This window comes from Malaya genurostris, chromosome 2 (genome assembly GCF_030247185.1).
Source record: "Malaya genurostris strain Urasoe2022 chromosome 2, Malgen_1.1, whole genome shotgun sequence".
In the NCBI taxonomy this organism is placed as follows: Eukaryota; Metazoa; Arthropoda; class Insecta; order Diptera; family Culicidae; genus Malaya; species Malaya genurostris.
In genome coordinates, this window is record NC_080571.1 from 292,711,639 (window position 1) to 292,735,966 (window position 24,328).

Consider the following 24,328-nt stretch of genomic DNA (forward strand, 5'->3'; position numbering starts at 1 on the left):
ATATAACGAGCCCATTGCCTGCATGTGCCGCCTATTTAACTAATGTATAAATTCTTTCTACTTTCATTTATTACGTAATGTTATCAAGAAATGTTTTTTATGCTACTGTCTCATTAGATTTAGTTACTATAGAAGCAATAGATTAAAGGAAATGTATCATTTGGATGGTTTTAATATATGGATTCAAAAGACGAGGAGGTTTTATGCCTGCTGGAGAACAAGTTTGACAGAAAAGAAAAACATTCAGAGTAAAATCTGATAACAGGAGAAGACGCTATCATAATAGAAACTTAAATTAAAAAGAGTAAATCAGATCAGCCTCAACCTGGTCTGCCTAAAAATTCTTCTCACCAAGAAAGAAATGCTAGCCGAGCAAGAAGAAGTTGAAGCAAAAAGATGTCTTCGCTGAAATCTATTCAACTTTTTTCAGAATCACAATTGTAAGCATTTTTATTTTTACTGTAACATTTTCCGTACATCAAAGAGGGGTTTCTCAAAGTGACGCGAGAACGCAAAGTGCGGACTCATTTTTTGTGTTCCTTTGACAAACTTACGCAGATTTTTAAATTACATTTAAATGAATTTTCAAGTTCTGCGGAAAGCATAACCTGCATAAAAATAGTGGCGTAACGCTTCGCTCGAATATCGCGCGTTTTAGTTTTCAACTTCGCGCGTTTTGATTCAGAAATTTTTCGTAACAACCCTGGAGTATGGCGGTTTCCTAAATAAGAACGGTGAAATGACACTGACATACTGTTCAATGCTCAGTTGATTGGATTACTCACAAGCACTTAATCATCAACTTATTTTCAACCCCTCAGAATTTTATTACAGCAACATTAACAAATGGAATCACTTCTAAGATTATTCATTTTAAGAATTGGCTTTCTTCCAGCTGTTATAATTATCGGTTAAAAAAAACATTCTGCAAAAACCCTTACATTAGGCGTAATTCAGAACATCCTTATAACAGTGTAAGAAAAACTCCGGTGGAAAAATACACAATATTGACAGCATGGTATCGTCTTTCTGTTTATTTTTATGAAGTTGCTTGGTTTCTGCTTGGTCTTGATCTATCCTCAAAATGTTCGACGAATAAGCGAAAAGAAATGCCATTCGAAACTATTTCGTTGTTCACAGTTTTCTCGGAATTATTCAAAGCAATTCCATCCTTCAGCTGCCCGGTAAAATTTTCATCGTTCCGGAAGCCCGGCAGCTTCTTCTACACTTGTGCAGGCGGTAACCCTAACATAAGTACTGTACTAACGTTATAATTATTAGCAATACATTTTCAAGCACCGTGATGTGCTAGTCAACACCCGGAGGCAAAAAAGACAAGAAATTTTTTATTGTTGCATTTATATTACGTTCTATAAGGTGGTTATTGAATGTTAATTTTTTTTCAGCACCTCGGTACGGTTGGGCGAAAATGATATCAACCAGCCGATCGACTGTAACATCGTCGACGACGAACGGGACTGCGCGGCTCCACCGCAGGATATAAAAGTGGAAACTCCGATTCGGCACCCGATGCACAGCGATCGGCGGAAGAAAAATGACATCGCGTTACTTCGGTTGCAACGATCGGTCGAGTTTTCGCACAGTACGACCAGATCCATCCAATCTGAAACGTTTCAATATATCTAATTTTATTTACGTTTACCAGGTATCCGTCCAATCTGTCTTCCCAATGGCACTCCGGAACAACGGATGATCAATCCACTATTCTTTATCGTCACCGGATGGGGACTGACGGAAAATGGATCCGCTTTCGATGTACTACGCTATGCTCGGGTTCCGCCGGTTTCGCTGGACGACTGTTCCACAAGTGTTCGAGCGTTGAGTGCGACCCTCAAGTTGGACCACAGTCAGGTTTGTGCCGGTGGCATTGATCAGGTCGACAACTGCTCTGGAGATTCCGGTGGCCCGTTGCAGTACATTTCCAACTTTACGTCCCGGTTCTATCAGCTCGGGGTGGTATCGTACGGAGTGAAAAGCTGCGGGGTGCAAAGTCAACCGGGTGTGTATACTAATGTGCTTTACTACTTGAACTGGATACTGGAGAATGTGGCGGATTAAAATGTGATGTGATAGAAGCTTACACGTGTGAGTTTTTTTTTGTTTACAGAAAACGATGACAATGCAAGCCCTAGTGCAATATTTAATGAATCAGAACTTCATATCAATACGACAAGAAAAATACTGTTCAGCAGCAATGCCAAATTTTAGCATACCCGAAGAATTTTAGTAAATAATTACTATATTGGGGTTAATCGGCATGTCACTAGAATTTGATCCAAATCTCCATCATTTTTAAAAATCCAATCATCAAAGATGAAGCTTTGAATATTACTCACAAATAATAACTATTTTAAATCTATTTAAAACAAAAAAAGTCATCAATACGGAAGGGAGAACCCACAAATATTTCAATTCATTGTAAAGTCATTTACTTTATGTTCTAGTTTAGTTAATTTTGTTTCAGTTTTTAAATCAATCTCAAATTCTACAATTCAAAGCTAATTGATCAAGCAATGACTTTTTAAAACTGCACTATCCAACAAAAAGCGGTTCTTTGAATTATATGCCTCTGCATTTCGGCAAGAAGATAAATCTAAACCTGGACCTGGACCTGGACCTGAATCTCGATCTGAATCTCGATCTGAATCTCGATCTGAATCTCGATCTGAATCTCGATCTGAATCTAGATCTGAATCTCGATCTGAATCTCGATCTGAATCTCGATCTGAATCTCGATCTGAATCTCGATCTGAATCTCGATATGAATCTCGATCTGAATCTCGATATGAATCTCGATCTGAATCTCGATCTGAATCTCGATCTGAATCTCGATCTGAATCTCGATCTGAATCTCGATCTGAATCTCGATCTGAATCTCGATCTAAGTCTCGATCTGAATCTCGATCTGAATCTCGATCTGAAACTCGATCTGAATCTCGATCTGAATCTCGATCTGAATCTCGATCTGAATCTCGATCTGAATCTCGATCTGAATCTCGATCTGAATCCCGATCGAAATCCCGATCTGAATCTCCATCTGAATCCCGATCTGAATCTCGATCTGAATCTCGATCTGAATCTCGATCTGAATCTCGATCTGAATCCCGATCGGAATCCCGATCTGAATCTCGATCTGAATCTCGATCTGAATCTCGATCTGAATCTCGATCTGAATCTCGATCTGAATCTCGATCTGAATCTCGATCTGAATCTCGATCTGAATCCCGATCGAAATCCCGATCTGAATCCCGATCGAAATCCCGATCTGAATCTCCATCTGAATCCCGATCTGAATCTCCATCTGAATCCCGATCTGAATCTCGATCTGAATCTCGATCTGAATCTCGATCTGAATCTCGATCTGAATCTCGATCTGAATCTCGATCTGAATCTCGATCTGAATCTCGATCTGAATCTCGATCTGAAACTCGATCTGAATCTCGATCTGAATCTCGATCTGAAACTCGATCTAAATCTCGATCTGAATCTCAATCTTAATCTCGATCTGAATCACGATCTGATTTCGTTCACGTACCCGTTGAAGATTTTACGATAAAGCGGTTTTCGTCGCTGCCGTTGAGTACAAATTCTTGAACGAACCATCAATTAATCTAGTAAGCTTATGTTGAAGAATATAACATTTTTATATATTGGAATACATCACTAGATGGATTAAAACACATTTTTCCGCTCTAATTACGACCGTTTTAACCGTATGGCTTTTGCAAACGACACTTGAAAGTGAACTAATCACTTAATATTACACTTATAAGCGAAAAAAGTGTCCATCTCATCATTTCATGCATTTTTCTTTCATTGAAGTTAAAACGCTACTGTTCATCTTTGATGTATTTTGTAAGTTTCACTTATGAAATGCTGAAGCAAATAGTTTCATTTGAAATAATATCAATTCAATTTATATATATATATATTTTCATTGTTTTGATTATAGAATTTTTCGAGTTTTTCCCCTTAGAAAAAGGTGCCTGACCCTATGTGCGGGGTTGGGAATTGAACAGCTGCAGCCTGCATGAAAGGTGTCGACTTACCCAATACGCTACACCTGTCCCTCAATTTATATTGAAAAAACCTGTTTTTATCCACCTAGCGGTGTAATGATGCCTTTCTCATATATAATACTGTGGTAATCTATTAAAAAATTTTCTCTTCGATTTTTGAAAGAAACCAAGGGATTGTTTGTGCATTAACTAATATAAAATAGAGAATGAAACAGTTCTCTGATCGGTTAGGCCATCCATTAGAAATCGAAATGAGTTCACTATTATATTTACTTCCAGCACCGGAACCCGAGAACGGGTAATCGAAACCACCAACTAACATGACGTGCAAACTCTATTAGTTTTTATTAAAATTTTGAAGATTTTATACGATTTTGCATCGTATTCTAAACGACGATTTAAATTTTTTTTTGTTACCGAACATATGCAGTAATTTTTGGCAGGATCATAAGACATTTCATTTGACTCTAAGTTTGGGAATAACGGTATTGAGTCCAGATTAGAAAACTTTTTATGGTGTTTGTTTCGCCGGTTTAAGTGACGGTGTACAATATTTAACACACTTTACCCTATAACTCCGGAACCGGAAGCCGGATTCGGATGAAATTCAGAAATTTGGTATGGGATCGTAAGACCTTTCATTTGAATCTAAGTTTGTCAAAATCGGATCAGCCATCTCCGAGAAATCCTAGTGAGATTATTTGACACATACACACACATACATGCACATACAGACATTTCTCAGCTTGGCCCTTTACAGACTGGTGTTCACTAGAAGTTTCGTAATACCTATTATCCTTCTCCGGACAAATCCACTCAAGAGCCGTGTGGCATCCAGCGGCAAAAAATATAGCTAAGAATGTCGTAAGAAGTGACAATTGTTGGAATTACTTTTTTCTTACTTTCAGTTACTAGCTCCTGTTATTCTGCTTTCGATCTATTTCACGAAAATATACTTCATGCAGTTTCCCAGTTTTTTTTAGAATTTGTCGAAAAAATTCCTTTTGAAATATTTCTAGGAAAATAGTTCAAACACCTCAAGGTAGTAACATTCTAAAATCTTTTGCTTACCTTACCTATCAGCATAGTTTTGTAGTGTTCCCTCCCCTTGATCGATCCACCTTACTCGCTGTGCTCCTCTTTTGCGTGTGCCTACCGCACGATTTCCAGTAAAAATATGCCTCTGAATTCCTCTGCTGGTATCATTATTGGTGATCAGCTTTAGCTTTCAGTACGTTGTATGTTTCCATCATCTTCTTCAGGTTAAGTGATAGAATATCAACACCGTCAGTAAACCCAAAAAGCTGTACGAACTTTCGGAAGATCGTGCCACTCATATCGATCTTCGTTCGTTGTATCACACCTTCCAAACCCATATTCAACAATAGACAAGAGAGTCCTTCATCTGGCCGTAGCCCACTCCGAAATTCAAAGTCCCAGATACTCGGACGAAGCACATCGCTCTATCCATCGTTACTTTGACCAATTGCGTCAGTTTATCCGGAAAACCGAATTCGTGCATAATCTGCCATAGCTGTTATAGTTCGATTGTGTCATACGCCGCTTTGAAGTCAATGAATAGATGATGCGTGGGTACGTTGTATTCACGACACTTCTGGAGTACTTATCTTATCGCGAAAATGTAATCCGTAGTGGCACGGGCCCTTCAGCCATTTTCAAGAGTCGCCGCGCCTAGCTGCTCTTCCGTTGGAAGCACTAGCTCCAGCTGATGCGCGTATTCCTCGGCAGTACAAACGCATCTGTTACAGTCCCGGCATTCAAATTGTTACTGGCGATGAAAATGGATTTATTTCAAGAATCCTAAACGGAAAAAAATCATGGGCTAATCCGAGACAAATATTAACATCGACTGCAAAACCAGACCGATTCAAGAAGAAGGCAATGTGTTCGATGAAATAAGGATCAGGTGTGGTGCATCATAAGCTTATAAAACCAGGTGAAACTGTTAATACGAATCGCTACCGAAATAAATAACCAATTTGAACCATGAACTGGGTTCATTCGTGCCGTGACTATCGGATCGATCGGACGTAAATTCTGCTTTCTCCAATCGCGTGGTGAATTGTTTTATTCCGTTATCAAGGTCATTCCGTATTCTATTGTCTGCATCAGTGCGGTCGAGTGATAGTTCTAATTAATCCGTTCTCAAGGCCGACTGTGAGCTTGTGTAAAGCAGCACTGCGTGTGGTACCGTTAGCCAGCGCCAGCTGGGCGCTGCGCGTATATCGTTTACATATATACATTAGAAACAGTGATAAATATTTATAGTGATAAAAAAGAAACGTTTCATTGGACAGTGTAGTGAGAGACTAAAAACAAAGTGCTTTTTCCTCAAAGAGGTTTTTTGCACTTTATTGAAGTGGAATAATCACCGGTTGCCTAGGACCGGGCATTGTCGGCCGATCACCCTTCGAGAGCTAAAGCTAAGTATTTTTTTTCTTTTTCCCTGTTGTTCAGTGCCACTAGATTTTTATTGCCCCCTAATATTTACCCGCACGGACACATTTCCGTGCCATGACAAAAGGCACAGAATTGCCTGACCTTCCCCTAGATGATCAAATGGATGCTTCTGATGGCAATAAATCTCGCATTAGAAGCTATCTCGATGGGCTTGCACTCCCGGCCGGACCGTATGCGGTTTACATCCGGACCAAAGCCAACGGTAAAAAATTGAACCTTCTAAGACTTTCTAAAGACCTGTCCTCGCGATACAATACTGTACAAAAAATTGAGAAAGTACGCCCGGACAAGCTTAGGGTCTTGTTAGCCAGTGCAAAACAGGCTAATGAGATCGTTCAAAGTGAGCATTTCACGCGGGAGTATCGCGTATACGTACCAGCTCGCGAAGTCGAGATAGACGGCGTGATCACCGATCCGAGTCTGACTTGCGAGGACGTTCTTAAGCATGGGGCAGTCGGTTTTAAAAACCCTCTACTCAAGAACGTTAAGATACTGGACTGCAAGCAATTGCGTTCAGTATCGACCGCTGAGGATGGGACTAAATCCTATATCCCATCAGACTCGTATCGGGTGACTTTCGCTGGCTCGGCTTTGCCTAATTACGTCCTCCTGGACCGAGTCCGTTTACCTGTTCGTCTTTTTGTGCCGCGGGTCATGAACTGCACCAATTGCAAACAATTGGGACATACAGCATCCCATTGTTGCAATAAATCCCGGTGTATATACAGTTAAAACATTCTTGAAGCAGTTGACTGCAAAATGGCCACTTCTTTCAGCGATCGTATCCTTCGATGGCTAAGACACCCACCGAGGTCACGGATACAATCACTGTTATACAGTGGAATTGTAGAAGTATCATCCCAAAAATAGATCCTTTCAAATTTCTAGTAAATAATCTGAAATGTGACGCATTTGCATTGTGCGAAACTTGGCTAACTTCTGAAATACCCTTAAACTTCCACGATTTTAACATTATTCGTCTGGATCGAGATGATTCCTATGGAGGAGTACTTTTGGGGATCAAAAAGTGCTATTCTTTCTATCGCATTAACCTCCCCTCGATACCAGGTATTGAAGTTGTCGCATGTCATGTTACAATCAAAGGCAAGGACCTTTGCATTGCTTCCATCTACATTCCCCCAAGAGCCTCGGTTGGGCATCGGCGGCTCAATGATATCATAGGGCTTCTTCCCGCACCGACGTTGGTTTTAGGAGACTTTAACTCACACGGTACGAGATGGGGCTGTCTTCACGACGATAACAGATCAACTATGATCCATGATATCTGCGACAACTTCAATATGACAATCTTGAATACGGGAGAAATGACACGAATTCCTGCACCACCAGCAAGACCAAGTGCGCTAGACTTATCCCTTTGCTCGACATCGCTACGGTTGGATTGCACGTGGAAGGTAATCCCTGATCCCCACGGTAGCGATCATCTGCCTATCGTAATTTCAATCGCCACCGGATTAAGACCATCGGAAACAATCAATGTTTCGTATGACCTCACACGAAACATTGATTGGAAATGCTACGCAAATTTGATATCTGAGAATCTAGAAACAACACAAGAACTTCCTCCGGAGGAAGAGTACACGTTTTTGGCTGGCTTAATTCTCGACACCGCGACTCAAGCTCAGACGAAACGTGTACCCGGCGCGAAAACTAACATCCTTCCCCCCAACCCGTGGTGGGACAAAGAGTGCTCAGAATTAAACGCGGAGAGAACTTCATCATTTGTCGAGTTTAGGAAAAACGGAACACCTGATAATTTTAGAAACTACGCGGCATCAGACGCTAAAATGAAAAGCTTTATTAAAGCGAAGAAAAGCGGTTATTGGCGTCGATTCGTAGACGGATTATCGAGAGAAACATCAATGAGCACTCTTTGGAACACAGCTCGACGAATGCGCAACAAAAACACCACAAACGAAAGCGAGGAATATTCTAACCGCTGGATATTCGATTTCGCTAAAAAAGTATGTCCTGACTCTGTTCCGGAACAGACAATCATGCGCGTCGCTTCATCAAACAGAAACGAAACACCTTTTTCGATGGTCGAGTTCTCACTTGCGCTTTTATCGTGTAACAATAAATCTCCGGGGTTAGACAAAATCAAATTCAACTTGTTGAAAAACTTGCCTGACTCTGCCAAAAGGCGCTTATTGAATTTATTCAATAGCCTTCTTGAGGATAATATTGTCACACATGACTGGAGACAAGTAAAAGTTATTGCCATTCAAAAACCAGGGAAACCACCTTCCGATCACAATTCGTATCGGCCGATTGCTATACTTTCCTGTATCCGGAAATTGTTCGAAAAAATGATTCTGTTTCGTCTAGACAATTGGGTCGAGACTAATGGCTTACTTTCAGATACACAATTCGGCTTCCGCAGGGGCAAAGGAACGAACGATTGTCTTGCGTTGCTCTCAACCGAAATTCAAATGGCATTTGCTCGTAAAGAACAAATGGCGTCAGTTTTCCCAGACATCAAGGGGGCTTTTGATTCAGTTTCCATAAACATCCTATCTGAGAAGTTGCATCAGCATGGTCTTTCACCAATTTTGAATAACTTTTTGTATAATCTGTTGTCCGAGAAATACATGTATTTCGCGCATGGTGATTTGTCGACAATACGATTCAGTTACATGGGTCTTCCTCAGGGCTCATGCTTAAGCCCTCTTTTATACAACTTTTACGTGAACAACATTGATGAATGTATCAACACATCTTGCACGCTAAGACAACTTGCCGATGACAGCGTTGTGTCTATTATAGGACCCAAAGCTGCCGATCTCCAAGGACCATTGCAAGATACTCTCAACAACTTGTCGACATGGGCTCTTCAAATGGGTATCGAGTTCTCTACGGAGAAAACTGAGCTGGTTGTATTTTCAAGGAAGCGAGAACCAGCACAATTACAGCTTCAACTAGGGGGTGAAACCATAGCTCAGGTCTTCACATTTCAATATCTCGGGGTCTGGTTCGACTCCAAAGGCACCTGGGGATGTCACATTAGGTATCTGAAACAAAAATGCCAACAGAGAATCAATTTTCTTCGTACAATAACCGGATCATGGTGGGGTGCCCACCCAGGAGACCTGATCAGGTTATACCAAACAACGATATTGTCCGTGATGGAATACGGATGCTTTTGCTTCCGATCCGCGGCGAACACTCATTTCATCAAGCTGGAAAGAATTCAGTATCGTTGTTTGCGTATTGCCTTAGGTTGCATGCAGTCGACTCATACGATGAGTCTCGAAGTGCTCGCGGGCGTCTTACCGTTGAAAAACCGATTCTGGGATCTCTCATATCGATTGCTAATCCGATGCGACATCTTGAATCCGATGATGATTGAAAACTTCGAAAGGCTTGTCGAGCTCAATTCTCAGACCCGTTTTATGTCCTTGTATTTTGATTACATGGCTCAGAATATTAATCCTTTTTCGTTTGTTTCCAATCGTGCTCATTTCTTGGATACTTCTGATTCTACTGTGTTTTTCGACACATCCATGAGAGAAGAAATTCGTGGAATCCCGGATCACGTGCGCCCTCAAGTGGCCCCAAATATTTTTTATAATAAATTTAGAACAGTCAACTGTGAAAAGGTGTTTTACACTGACGGTTCAAACATCAACAGGTGCACAGGCTTCGGCATCTTCAATCAAAACATCACCGCTTCTCACAAACTCAATGATCCGGCTTCAGTTTACGTCGCAGAATTAGCTGCCATTCAGTACACCCTCGAGATCATTGAAACCTTGCCCAAAGACCATTACTTCATTGTCACGGACAGTCTAAGCTCAATAGAAGCTCTCCGGGCAATGAACCCAGGAAAGTATCCCCCATATTTCCTGGGGAAAATACGGGAACATTTGAGTACTTTATCTGAACGGTCTTATTTAATATCGTTAGTCTGGGTCCCTTCGCATTGTTCCATTCCGGGCAACGAAAAGGCAGACTCATTGGCTAAAGTGGGCGCATTAGAAGGTGATATTTATGAAAGACCAATCTGCTTCAATGAATTTTTCAGTATCTCTCGTCAGAAAACTCTCGAAAGTTGGCAAACTTCATGGAGCAATGGCGAACTGGGACGATGGCTACATTCCATTATCCCTAGGGTATCGACGAAACCTTGGTTCAGGGGGATGAACGTGAGTCGCGATTTCATTCGTGTTATGTCGCGGCTCATGTCAAATCACTACACTTTCAACGCACATCTCCGGCGTGTTGGGCTTGCGGAGAGCGGTCTCTGCACCTGTGGCGACGGTTATCAGGACATCGAGCATGTCGTGTGGTCGTGCGTAGAGTATCGTGAAGCCAGGTCGAAGCTACTGGAATCCCTTAGGGCCCGAGGTAGACCGCCTGAGGTGGCGGTTCGGGATGTGTTGGCGAGTCGGGATAGTTCATATATGCTTCTCATATACCAGTACCTTAAACACATTGATATACAAGTGTAATGTGTTATCCCTCGCTCAGAAAGTATAAACTCCACCTACAGGTTCGACACTAACATCCGCCCGATTCTCTCGATCCCCGTCCCTGTCCACCATCTTCATTGGAACTAACAAGATCTTTTTTTGTCACTAACTTTTTCGTTCCCCCTTCCCTGTCTCTTCACCATCTCGATGGCAACTAATTAGATCTTTATCGTTTTCAAACATTTTGTTCCCACATCCCCTTTTTACCCCGTTTCCACAATATTTACTTTTTTTTTCATTCTCTTCCGTAACATCACCATCATCGTCCACGGAAGGCCGCCCCAGTCGAAAACCAGCATGCGGGCCACCCGCCGGGCCTTCGTAGCCTGGGGGTGTTTCCCGCAGACCCACACGGACTGAAGGATGCGGCCAACATGGATCTTCGCCAACGGCATATGGAAGACCCTCATGCAATATTCAATTCACCGGCCACTACCGATCGCTTCTCGAGAATCCGCTACCGCTACATTACATAATGATACTATTCTAGTTTTAAGTTAGTCGTAATTAAGATTAGTAAATACCCTTGGCATCTTAGAGCTTAAGCAGTGTGCCTTAAAATTATATTATAATATTGAATAAAAAAAAACCATGAACTGATCGAAAAACGACCAGAAGTACTTGGTTGGCAGCTGCTACTCCCCCCGCCGTACTCACTAAACTTGGCCCCTACCGACTAGCATTTGTTTTCATCGGGAGCGGGTCATTTCGCCGAAAGTCGTTTCGCCGAATGAGCCATTTCGCCGAAAGTCGTTTCGCCATTTCTTGAAGGTCACAAATATCTTTTTGCTTTTATACCTCCGCATGTGGCGCAGCCACATAACCGAAGCCAAAATTGCTCGGCGACGCCAGCTGGGTTGGCCGCCGACCCGCCGTCGGAAGCGGCGGCCTCTTGCATACAAATCTTTAACCGCCTCGTTTGCCCGGTCTACTCAAAGCTGGGTTTCTTTGCTCCAGTTAGGTCCGAACGAGCCGTAGCGAGGTCGAATAGCATACGAACAAAACGATGTGGCGATGCCGCATTAGATATTTTTCCATCTGCACTCTGTTATCGGAAAATTCCGCAATTCACTTGCCTGATAGCCAGTGGTAGTAAATTGCGAACCGAGCGCCGATGCTTCTACAAATTTACTCCAAAATGCTCACCGAGCGCAAGCATGCGATAGGTTCGAAAACTATTCCCTCGGTTAATGCGAAGGTGTTCTGTGCTCGGTGTTCGTCGAAACAATCTGAATCGAACCGTTCGGTTGGCGGACCATCGGCGAGGGCCGAGTAAACTGCGTTCGATTCGATGGTTTGTTGATTTCAGTTCATCGCATCCAATTATCAATGCACACGTGATCAACACAAAAAAATTGTTTTGTTCGATTGATAAATCGATGAATGGCAATTCAAATGGTATTATTTTGGACATTTTCAGTATGCGTAGGGTGGCTCGATATTATAAATAGTAAGTTTTGGATCTTTTGCAAATTTTATGGTTTTGGTTATAGAATCTATAACAATAAAAATTGAATATTTTGGAACATTTCAGCAATCGTAGAGTGGCTCAATATGAAAAGGGATTTTTTTTACTCTTGAAAATTCGATGTTTTATAAACTGGTGAGTCAATAGCAAAGAAAATTGAGTAATTTCAGGTATTTTCAACGAGCGTATTTAAATTTGATGTTCGGTAACATTTTGACTTTTGCCTGATCGATGCTATATTCATTAGTGCATTAATTTCAATTAAAGTTTGGATTTTTGATTTTGGATATTCTCAGCGAGCGCTGGATGGTTTAATATAGAAAATTGTCATTTTTATACTATTTCCTAATCCATGCCAGTGGTGGTAAAGTAGGAACCGAACACCGATGCTTTGTACATATTTGTTCAGAAATATTTTCCTAGCAAAAATATGCAAAAACTGTTTTTTCGGTTGACGGTAAAGTTCGCATGCTGTTCGGCGAAGCAGTTTATTCCAAACCATTCAGTTGGTGGACCATCGGCGAAGGTCAATTGAGCTCTATTCGATGCGTAGTTTTATTATTTATGGTTCGATGAAATGCCGACCTACAGCATCAAAACCAAATTCTATTTCAGTTGATGAGCAAAGCAATAGCGCGTTAAAAATTACAATCAAAATCACAGGCACTTCGACGATTTGCATGTTTAAATCCGATGGTTCACCACCACTACTATTTATTTATTAATCAATACATCATCAGATTTGGGAAAATAGTTCACAATTTCTCATATAAAGCTGCCTTACCACCGAACAAAATGCTTAAAATTCTAATATTCCAATTGCTATCAATTAAACATTGAATTAGCAAAAGGTAAAATATTCTCATATTTTTTATATTAAGGCACTCTACGCCCACTGAAATTGTCAAAAATTATCCTATTCGAATTTAATTCATTCTCCAATCAATAAAGCATCAGATCTGCAAATTCAAATACTAACATTTTTCAAATAGGACCACACTACGCTCGCTGTAAATTGGAAATCCTATTAAAACTGCCACTGATTCACCAATTAATAGCACATTGAATCGATATTGGTCAAAAAATTTAAAATTTTCCAAATAGCACCACCCTACGCTCGTCGAAAATGTCCAAAATTATCAAATTTTTATTGCTCTTGATTCACTAATAAATGGAACATGAAGTCAGAAAAGTCAAAATATATGCAAATTTTCATGGTGCACCACCCTACGCTCGATAAAAATGTAAAAAATTATTCAATTTGAACTGATATTTATTCACTAATCAATAGAGCATCGAAATGAGATTAGTCAAAAAATTGTCTATTTTCCATATACAGGAACCCTACGCTCGTTGTAAATGCCCAAAATTACTCAATTTTAATCGCTATTGACTCGCTTTATTCTATATCGAATTGGCAAAAGTTAAAACATTTTCAATTTATCATATTGAGCCACCCTACGCTCGCTGAAAATGTACAAAATTACCATACTCTGCTAAGCTACCCAAAAACTGAAACGTCCAGCCGCAGCTGACAAAGTTCGGTTCATCCGAAGTAACAGTCTATAGTACTCGAATCGGATGTTCATGAACATACTAGTAACGGTAGGCTCACAAACTTTTTTTTGTTTTTAAATAACTATTTATTGGAATATGAGTTAAAATTAAATTATTAAGATTTAAATTGGGTGTTCAGCCACAAGTGGTGACTTTTCAGCCCTATTATATATATGATTTGGTTATTACCATGAGGACATTATTTGCTTCCGCAATTCTGAGATTTTTGTGTAGGGAAAATTCTAAACCTACTTGTATTGTGTAATGGGGAAAAGGAACTTATATACTAACTTACTAACTAATACAGAGAACGAATCGATTCAATTGAAGATTGCATCGATTTTTGTCGGAATTTGCTTATAATATTATGTGACATTACATCTAATGGTTCTATATTTGTGAGTCTGTGTAACTCATTTGTACTAAACCAGGGAGGACGCTTCAAAATCATTTTTAGAATTTTATTCTGAATCCTTTGAAGCGTTTTCTTCCTGGTGGAACAACAGCTTGACCAAATTGGTACTGCATAAAGCATGGCTGGTCTGAAAGTCATCACTGTTAAATTTTAAATTCATTATAATATTATTTGCAAATTTCCATCCGATTTGAAATACTTCAAAAAGTGATGAAGTCGAATTCATTTGGATGATCATTTGAAAAAGTTGATCTTGTAGGTAGATCATTTTATTTTCAGTTATATCGCCTAAATCGACTTCTTTAAAGAAGCGAATGGCATTGAAGGAATATTTGTAGGTAGACTGCCATTAGAAGAAGATGATTTGGCCGGTCTAACTATTAATAAATTGTTTTCGTTAGAAGATAAACTGCAAGGCGGTCCTGTGTTTTAATTATTTACATTAGAAGAAATAGGTGGTAGATTTCTACCTGTTATACTAGCATAACTAACATTAGAAGAAGATGATGACGAGGGCGATCTACCTGTCAATAAATTGTTTTCGTTAGAAGACGAATAGGCAGGCGTACCTGTTTTTTGTTTTAAATTCGAAGAAATAAGTGCCTTAGAATAATTAGGCGTAGCATTTGTAACGGTTTTTTGATTTTCAGGTATGTTCTGAAAATTTAAGGTCGTTGATTTGACTTGTTGTCTAAGCGAACGAGCGTTTAAAATTTTTTCCCTGACAGGACATTTCAAATAATTGGATTTATGATTTCCATTGCAATTTGAACATGAAAATTTATCAGTGGTTTCATTCATTGGACAAACGTCTTTCGAATGCGATTTACCACAATTCAAACACCGTATATATGACAATTTTTGGTTCCATGGCCGAAGCCTTGGCAACGACGACATTGCGTTAAGTTTGCAATACGATTATGCCGTTTATAATGTTCCTAATGAATTTTAATGTGGGAAATGAAACGTGCTTTTTCTAAAGTTTTCAAATTGTTTACATCACTTCGATTGAAGTGTATTAGGTAAAGTTCATGAGAAATTCCAGAGCGTGGTTTAGAAGTATTCGCCATTCGCTCTTTTTTCATAAGTATTACTTGGGAAGGGGCAAAACCAAGCAATTCTTTTAATTCATTTTTAATTTCATCAATACTTTGATCATTTGATAAGCCTTTCAAGACAGCCTTGAAGGGTCTGTCGGATTTTATATCATATGAATAAAATTTATGAAGTTTCTCGGACAAATATCGAATAAGACGTTCGTAATCTTCCAATCCATCAACCAAGACTCGACATTCTCCTCTTCGTCCGATTTGAAATGAGACTTTTATTTCCGGGAGAAAAGTAGAAAGCTCAAGTCGGAGATCATCACCGTCACTGGTGGCATAGATTGATGTTTCTTCCCAGAACGACAAGCGTCCATTTTGGGAATTTTTTAAGAATTTTCTTCCATGTCGCTACAATCGGATTCAGGAAGAATCTCGTAAATATTGTTAGACGGCATAGAATCAACGGAAGGGAAATCCGTCCGTTGTCTTTTATTTTTACATTCAGATTCTATAAGATCGTGAATGTTATTAGAAAAATGTCGAATAACGGATTGTGATTTATTCCGTATTGAATTATTTTTAGCCTTAGGCTTGTTGCCTTTCCGGTTGGACGCAGACATTCTTGAAATAAATGGAATTTTGAATTTTGAAGTTTGAATAATAGTTCTTTGAATAGCTAGCCTTAAAAAAGGCTGATAGATTTCTTAGTCACTCTAATATCACTCTTTGTATCAATTAGTCACTCTAATATCACTCTTTTTATAGCCTTGAGAAAGGCTGACTAATTGTTAGTCTTTAAAAAGACTGTTAGTGATTCAGGTAGCCTTAAAAAAGACTGAAGCCTTGAGTCAATGAAACTCTAGGTAGCCAGAAAAAATTTCCAGGAGCCAAGAGCTATATGCGTGCGGTGCGAACGACTGTTCAACACCGACTTGAGGCTCACAAACTAAAGCAATGGTTCTTTCACCATCAGCATCGCTTCTTGGTTCGACGATGCTTGCTCGAACGATGGTATCGGCAAATTTATACTCGCGATGGTGGCTCGCTTTTTGGTTCGGAACGAACACGTTTTGCGTGTTCGGAATCGATGCTTTACCACCACTGCTGATAGCTACACTAATAAAGTCAACAAGTTATTTTGTGAATTCCGTTCTAAGGATGATGAATAAACCTATAAAAATTATTCAAGTCTCTGGGTCATATCAGAAGTACGATTTTTTTTATTCAATAATGTAATATAATTTTAGGCACACTGCTTAAGCTCTAAGGTACCAAGGTTAAAAGAAGTAAGATTGTAGTCAGAAATCGTTATTCTGTGACGACACAAGTCTGTTAGCCACAGGTAGAAATCTAAGAGTGATCTGCAGTCGCCTACAAAGAAGTTTAAATATTTTCGGTGATTATCTGTCAAAATGGAAAATTAAACCAAATGCAGCAAAAACGCAATTAATTATCTTTCCTCATAAGCCAAGAGCTTCTTTTCTTAAACCAAACAATGATCACATTCTCAAATTGAATGGCTTGGAATTGACATGGTCTGCTCAAGCTAAATACTTAGGTTTAACGTATGACAAAAAACTCACTTTCAAGGATCACATTGAAGGAATCCAGGCAAAGTGTAATAAATATATTAAATGTTTATATCCTCTTATAAACAGAAATTCTAAGCTCTGTCTAAAAAACAAATTGTTAATTTATAAACAAATTTTCTGACCAGCCATGCTTTATGCAGTACCAATTTGGTCAAGCTGTTGTTCCACCAGGAAGAAAACGCTTCAAAGGATTCAGAATAAAATTCTAAAAATGATTTTGAAGCGTCCTCCCTGGTTTAGTACAAATGAGTTACACAGACTCACAAATATAGAACCATTAGATGTAATGTCACATAATATTATAAGCAAATTCCGACAAAAATCGATGCAATCTTCAATTGAATCGATTCGCTCTCTGTATTAGTTAGTAAGTTAGTATATAAGTTCCTTTTCCCCATTACACAATACAAGTAGGTTTAGAATTTTCCCTACACAAAAATCTCAGAATTGCGGAAGCAAATAATGTCCTCATGGTAATAACCAAATCATATATATAATAGGGCTAAAAAGTCACCACTTGTGGCTGAACACCCAATTTAAATCTTAATAATTTAATTTTAACTCATATTCCAATAAATAGTTATTTAAAAAAAAGTAAGATTGTAGGTCATCAAAACGGGAGTAAACATATTCATTTTTTATTTGTCTTTTTTTATCAATTCTAATTACGATATTAAAACTAATGACGAATTCGGCGAAATTACTCTTTCGGCTTTCAGCGAAATGGCTTTCGGCGAAATGACTCTTTCGGCGAAATGGCATTCGGCGAAACGGCTTTTGGCGAAATGGCTTTTGGCGAAATTTCCCTGATCCGTTTTCATAGTTGCGCCAAGCATTGGTTTAGCAGCACTTCGATTCCTACGAAGAAGTTGAAAATTGGGTGTCTGATTGGTTTCTATTGGCGTAGCAAAGCAAAGCCTCGTAATTACATTCCTGTAGTGGAGTTTGACCTTCTGTTTCAACAGACTTCGCAGCCGATTCAGAGTGTACAGAACCATTGCATGGCTGGTGCTACGATCCTGCTGACACTACGAATCCTTCCAGGTCGGGGCTCGAACATACGATAACTGGTTTTTGAGACCAGTGCCCTATGCATTGAACCGCCAGAAAGTTGGTCAAGATGTGTAGAAAACAAAGGTCAATACTCTTAATATATTGTTTATTTTGACATTCAAAATTTGTGCTTTATTTTAACAAACGCTCACTTCATACCGGTATACCTGATATTACCTTCTGAGGCACCGAGCAAAGAGAATGTGAAGTACCGTTTCGGTCGGTTCCTGAATCATAATCTCTCTAGAAAAACAACAATTCGTTCACACTAATTGACTCATCTCCAACAAAATCCCATCTCTTATTCTTTGCTGTATGAGCTTTAACAGTAACTAGTCGATATGCTTCCGCTAAAGAAATGGTTGAATTCATAGAAGATCATATTTTTAGACAATTACTATGGAAGCGCTCTGGGTTGGGAGCTAGACGAGACATGAGACATGAAACATTGATATGCTATATCACCTGAACTGGTTTCTAGAGAATGTGGATGAACAAACTGGAACTAATCGATCTTTTATTTATAAAAATGATGACTAAAGGTGGTAGTGAATGTGTGAAACAGATCAAATTAATCATTATCGAATCATCCACAAATGCTGACGAATGCTAATGTGTTTCACCTGATTGATTAAAGACGTCTATTACTAGATTATAAAAGAATTTTATAATCATTTTAAAGACTTACAACCATGAAATGATTGTCCAATTGAGATGGTAAACATTTCCGAAATCGTTTGCGTTATCTGTAGTTCCGAAACGTAGGTCACTAAAGTTCTTCCAATGATAAGATGGTTCCAGTAGCGACGCATTACAAGCCCGTTTTGAAACACAACAACAAAAACATAACCCGCAACCAGAATCTCGTTGGGATCCCGTACGTAAGTCTGTAGCCGGAAAATTTGCAATCAGAGCAGAATATAAAACATTTTTCTATGAATACGCGAACTCGGCGAGTAGAAGGCAAATGGGATAAAAACAAGTTCCGCGTGTTGGTATTCTTTCAGTTAGTGTTGATTCCCTGTCGCAATCGATCGAGTGCGAAATACCTCCGATTCATTCGAATCTGTCGTCGTCGTCGTGGTCTGATCTGTGCCAGGCGTAAGGCCCGATCGCAGTGTTGCTGATAAGTTGTGGACTTCCCTAACGAAAATAACAACAACAACAACAACTGCATCGAAATGCCAGGAATTCAGTTGCTAGTGTTAGCACTTCTGTGTGTGAGCAGTGTCAAAGGTAGGCCAACGGAACGGATTTCCCACTTCGGTTTCACTCATTGATCAATTTTTGTGTTTGTGACTAGCAATTGCACGGTGCGTCGGTCAAAAGCAGTGCGTCGATTTCGCTACGTGCAGCGAGTTCAAGCACCTTGCCGGCATCCCATTGTCCAGCTGGAGTCCTGCCGTGCGGGTTCAAATTCAGAGTCGTCTATGCAAAGTCGAAAAACGCGGGAATGTTAAGGTAATCTTGTCACACGTTTTTGTTTGTTTGGTACTTGAGCTAATTAAATGTGATAAATTGCCTGGAAGTCTGATACAAAGTTTAATTATTTGTGGAACAATTCCAATTTCCTTCACACTTCGTCTTGCAATCTCTAGTGTAATAGCAGTTCAAATTGAACTACTATTGCCAACTAGCAGTTCAACTTAAGCCGCTAAATATATACGAAGCTTACGATTGAAACTAAATTTCCTGAAAACACAATTTTTCATTCAGCTGTACAGTGTTTGTTGTGCGGTCGCCACGCAGCAGTCGAACCGGTCGAAGGCATTAGCCATGCTGGACATGGATTCCTGTGGGAAAGCCCTCTCGGACAAAATCGCTTTCGGAAAAACCGCCAAGTTGTTCGATTTCCCGTGGATGGCACTGCTGCTCGATTTCGAGCGAACGATCAGCTGCGGAGGGACGTTGATTGCTAAAAGCTTTGTCCTCACGGCGGCTCATTGCGACCGAAAAGTGTAAGAGCAAAGTTGACACACTTTGAAACACCGAACAAACGAATGCATTGTTTTTTTTTGTTGTTGTAGGGAATTCGTCCGTCTCGGGGAATTTGATGTCAGCAAGCGAATTGATTGCTCAGACGACTCAGAGAAGAAGGACTGCGCAGATCCAGCCCAGGAAATCCAAGCTGCTAAATTCATTAAACACCCACTCTACAGTTCATCCAAGCGGAAAAATGACATTGCTTTGGTGAAACTTGCTAAACCGGCCGTGTTGAGCTTTAGTAAGACAATCGGGTTCTTTATACAAAGAAAAAAAAATTACTAAACAATTTCGTTTCAGATGTCAAAACAATCTGCCTACCGATCGGATCGATGGTACGAAACCCGGAACCAAAGTACATGTTCGTAACCGGATGGGGCCTAACGGAGCGTGGTACCACATCGAACGTGCTGCAGTATGCGACACTGATGTTAGTTCCCAATACCCAATGCTCCAGTACTCTGGCCCGTCTGAGCGATGCTATTTCCCTAGACCAGGACAGTCAGATTTGTGCCAAAGGCGAAGGCAAAGTGGACAACTGCGCCGGAGATTCCGGTGGACCGTTGCAATATTTATCGCGTCAATCCACGGCGGTGCAGCATGGAATTGTGTCCTTCGGAGTGAATTCGTGCGGGAAAATGAGTGCACCTGGCGTGTATACAAAAGTTTCACACTACATAGAATGGATATTACAGAATTTGCATTAAGTATTGTGAAATTATTTTCTTAAGTCGTACAAAGGATTCAATAATTGGTACTGAAAGATTAATAATCAGAAGACTAATGAGTAGAAGTGCATTAAATTTTTTGTAGAAGTTTTTGATAATAATGTTAACCAATGTACTTAAAATGTTGAAAAAAAGAATCAATTTACAACATCTATTAAAACTGAATACGAAGACATCCAGTATTTCTTATGCATATGAAAATATTACGTTGGAAAGGTAAACATGAATTAATAATAGGTATGCACAGTTTACAGTCAATCAAACAAAGATTATTACGATAAGTGATTGGTTAAACTAAAACCTGCGAAAAAAGTAGCCCGATAACCTTGAGCTGCGCATCTCGCTGACAACTGCCATTCGAGTCTCCTTGAGGTTCCACTTAACAATTGTCCTCTGTTTTTACTACTAGACGGAGGCTGATGACATGCCTCGTGTCGTATTATTAGCCATCTTTACTCCTGCGGTAGCAAGATGCCAAACCCGACCAAAAGCAAAAAAAGATGGTGTTCCTTGAGGAAAGACAACAAAGACTTTTTCAGGAACTCCTGCACATAAATTTTCTGGTTGATGCTTCCGGACGCGAAATAAATCTCGCTCCTCAAGTAAAAGATAAAGTTAAGCTAACCCACGACATATTTAGTTACGACCAGCTTGCAAATCTTCGCCACACTCTGCTGTACTGTATTCCTGTCTAGGAAGTTGTTAAAAGTCTGTCTTGACGTAGTCGGAATTCGTCAGCTTCTTCATGTACAGCTTCCGCGATCTACCCAGACTGACTTGTTTCGCTATATCACAGAGAACAGACATCCAAGCTAGTACAAACATTTTCAAAAAAGGTGTGTAAAGCATATATGTTAAGTATCAGGTGTACAACTTTGCTTCCGCCATTTTCCGATAGGTGGCTGTACCGGCTGAGGCTGGTCAAAATACATAGATGATAATGCCTTTAAAGTGAGTATGTACAGTGCCAAACGAATTGTCATCGCCGTTTCAGTGACAGTTGTTCTTGTTTTCTTATTACTCACGCTCGAAAATGTCTGTTTATGTGCCCAATTCTCGCCATTTGCGGGAAGTTTTACTTTTCTGTTACAATTCGAAAAAATGCAGCTGAAGCGCATCGAACGCTCTCAGAAACTTACGGTGATGCTGCTCTGAGTAAAAGAACGTGTCGGGAGTGGTTTCAACGTTTTAAAATGGTGATTTTGATGTCGAAGACAAACATGGTGGTGGAAGAGAAAAAACCTTCAAAGATGAACAACTAGAAGCATTGCTTGATGAAGATTCGTGCCAAACCCAAGAAGAACTTGCCGAATCGTTGGGAGTTAGTCAGCAAGCCATTTCAAAACGTCTCAAGGCCCTGGGCATGATTCAGAAAGAAGGAAACTGGGTACCGTACGAGTTGAAACCGAGGGACATCGAGCGCCGTCTATTTGTATGTGAGCAACTGCTTCAAAGACAAAATCATAAGGGGTTTTTTACATCGAATCGTATCCGGTGATGAAAAGTGGGTTCGATACGATAATCCTAAACTCAGAAAATCATGGGGAAAGCCCGGGCATGCTACTTCGTCGAAGGAAAAACGACGGCGCCAAGGTTATGATTTGTATTTGGTGGGATCAGCTCGGTGTGATTTACTTCGAGCTTTTAAAACCGGGTGAAACCATCACAAGAGATCGCTACCGAACGCAACTGATGCGCCTTAGTCGCGCGCTAAAAGAAAAGCGGCCACAATTTCAAGAGCGACATGACAAAGTCATCCTCCAACACGACAATGCTCGGCATCACATCGCAAAAGTGGTCAAAAAGTACCCGGAAACGCTGAAATGGGAAGTCTTGCCCCACCCGCCGTATTTACCAGATGTCGCCCCTTCTGACTTCCACCTATCGTGTTCGATGGCACATGGCCTGGCAGATCAACATTTTCAATCCTTCGAAGAGTTGGAAAAATGGGTTGCTTCATGGATAACGTCAAAAGAGGACTCCTTTTTTTGAAATCGGTTTGTTTGACCGTCTACTGATAAAAACTATTAATTGGAGAAGATTTTTGACACACTTTACCTTATATTTCCGGATCCGGAAGTCGGATAAGGATGAAATTCAGGAATTACGTATGGGACCACAGGACCTTTCATTTGAAGCTAAGTTTATGAAAATCGGTCGCGCCATCTATGAGAAAAGTTAGAAAACATATTTTAATTTTTTTACACATTTTACCCCAAAACTCCGGAACCGGAAGTCGGATCCAAACAATATTCAGGAATTTTATATGGGACTACAAGACCTTTCATTTGAATTTAAGTTTGTGAAAATCGGTTTAGCCATCTCCGAGAAAAGTTAGTGCAAAAAACGTTACATACACACATACACACACAGACATTTTGTGTACTCGACGAACTGAGTGGAATGGTATATGACACTCGGCCATCCGGGCCTCGGTTCAAAAGTCGGTTTCCACAGTGATTGCATAACCTTTCTATATGAGAAAGGCAAAAAACTATTCTGAATCCACCTAGTGGTGTGATAATGTCATTCTCTTGTCATTCAAACAGTTCCAATATAACATCTTTTATCGCATATTCGACAACGTTCTCGGAACCAAAGTATCTGTTATAATACATTTGAACCTTATTATTGATTACTTTCTGAAAAAAACGCAGACAATAAGTGCTTTCAAACGAGCTTAAGCTTGTTAAGAAAAAGGTGCAAACACATATACACACAGTGATTTTCCGATCTCATCGAGTTGAGTCAAATGGTACATAACACTAGGAGTCTCCGGAGCTGCGATCGAAAGTCGGTTTCTCCAGCAATTCTATTACCGTTCTATAGAGAAAGGCAAAACATCAATTTATTCAGAAAAATATACCCAATTAAATGATTTTCCTAAGATAGTAAATTGTTTGATTTCCTTAGTTTCCGGACGTCGCATAGTGGTTCGAATCAATAAAAACTCGGACATAAATCAGTAGAGCCAAACCGTTCTTTTAATGCATATAGTTGCTTTTAAAAAATTATTTACATTATTATTTATACCGCGTAATTTGATTCTATCCCAAATTGTTCATGGCCTACTTTGACAAAAAATATAACCATAACTTTTTTCTGAAGAGATAGAAAAATTTTTTCTTCGAAAAAACTTTTAGAACTATTAAAATTCATTTTCTTTGTCAAATATACCAAAAGTATAGGTCGCACCGTTTCGGATATACAAAGCATTTTTGTGGCAACCCTCTTAAAATCAAGTTTTTATTCATAACTTGTTTCAAGTTATCCCATATTTTTGTTGAAGGTAGTGCATAAGTTTGTTGTTTCCTGGCAAATGGAACTTTTTTTAGGCCATTCCTAAGTTAGTTTTAGTTATTGAATTATGACAACCCCCTTAAAACTAGTTTTCCAATGATAACTTGTTTCAAGTTAATTTTTTTACATATTTTGTTTTGAATAATTGTAGAAAATATAAAATCCCATAATT

The 24,328-nt window shown here is 39.6% G+C and overlaps 1 protein-coding gene across 1 annotated transcript in view; it reads left to right on the forward strand.

The window, feature by feature from the left end:
• LOC131429272 (uncharacterized) overlaps positions 1-21,031 on the forward strand; it is a 42,539-nt gene extending 21,508 nt beyond the window's left edge. The window contains exons 5-12 of the mRNA XM_058593324.1: positions 1,407-1,603; positions 1,667-2,070; positions 2,609-3,552; positions 19,006-19,022; positions 19,449-19,606; positions 19,862-20,103; positions 20,173-20,369; positions 20,429-21,031. Of these exons, the coding sequence (XP_058449307.1) occupies positions 1,407-1,603; positions 1,667-2,070; positions 2,609-3,552; positions 19,006-19,022; positions 19,449-19,606; positions 19,862-20,103; positions 20,173-20,369; positions 20,429-20,835 (2,566 nt within the window). The 3' untranslated portion in view covers positions 20,836-21,031. The remainder of the gene's footprint in view (positions 1-1,406; positions 1,604-1,666; positions 2,071-2,608; positions 3,553-19,005; positions 19,023-19,448; positions 19,607-19,861; positions 20,104-20,172; positions 20,370-20,428) is intronic.
• The last annotated feature ends 3,297 nt before the right edge of the window (positions 21,032-24,328 follow it).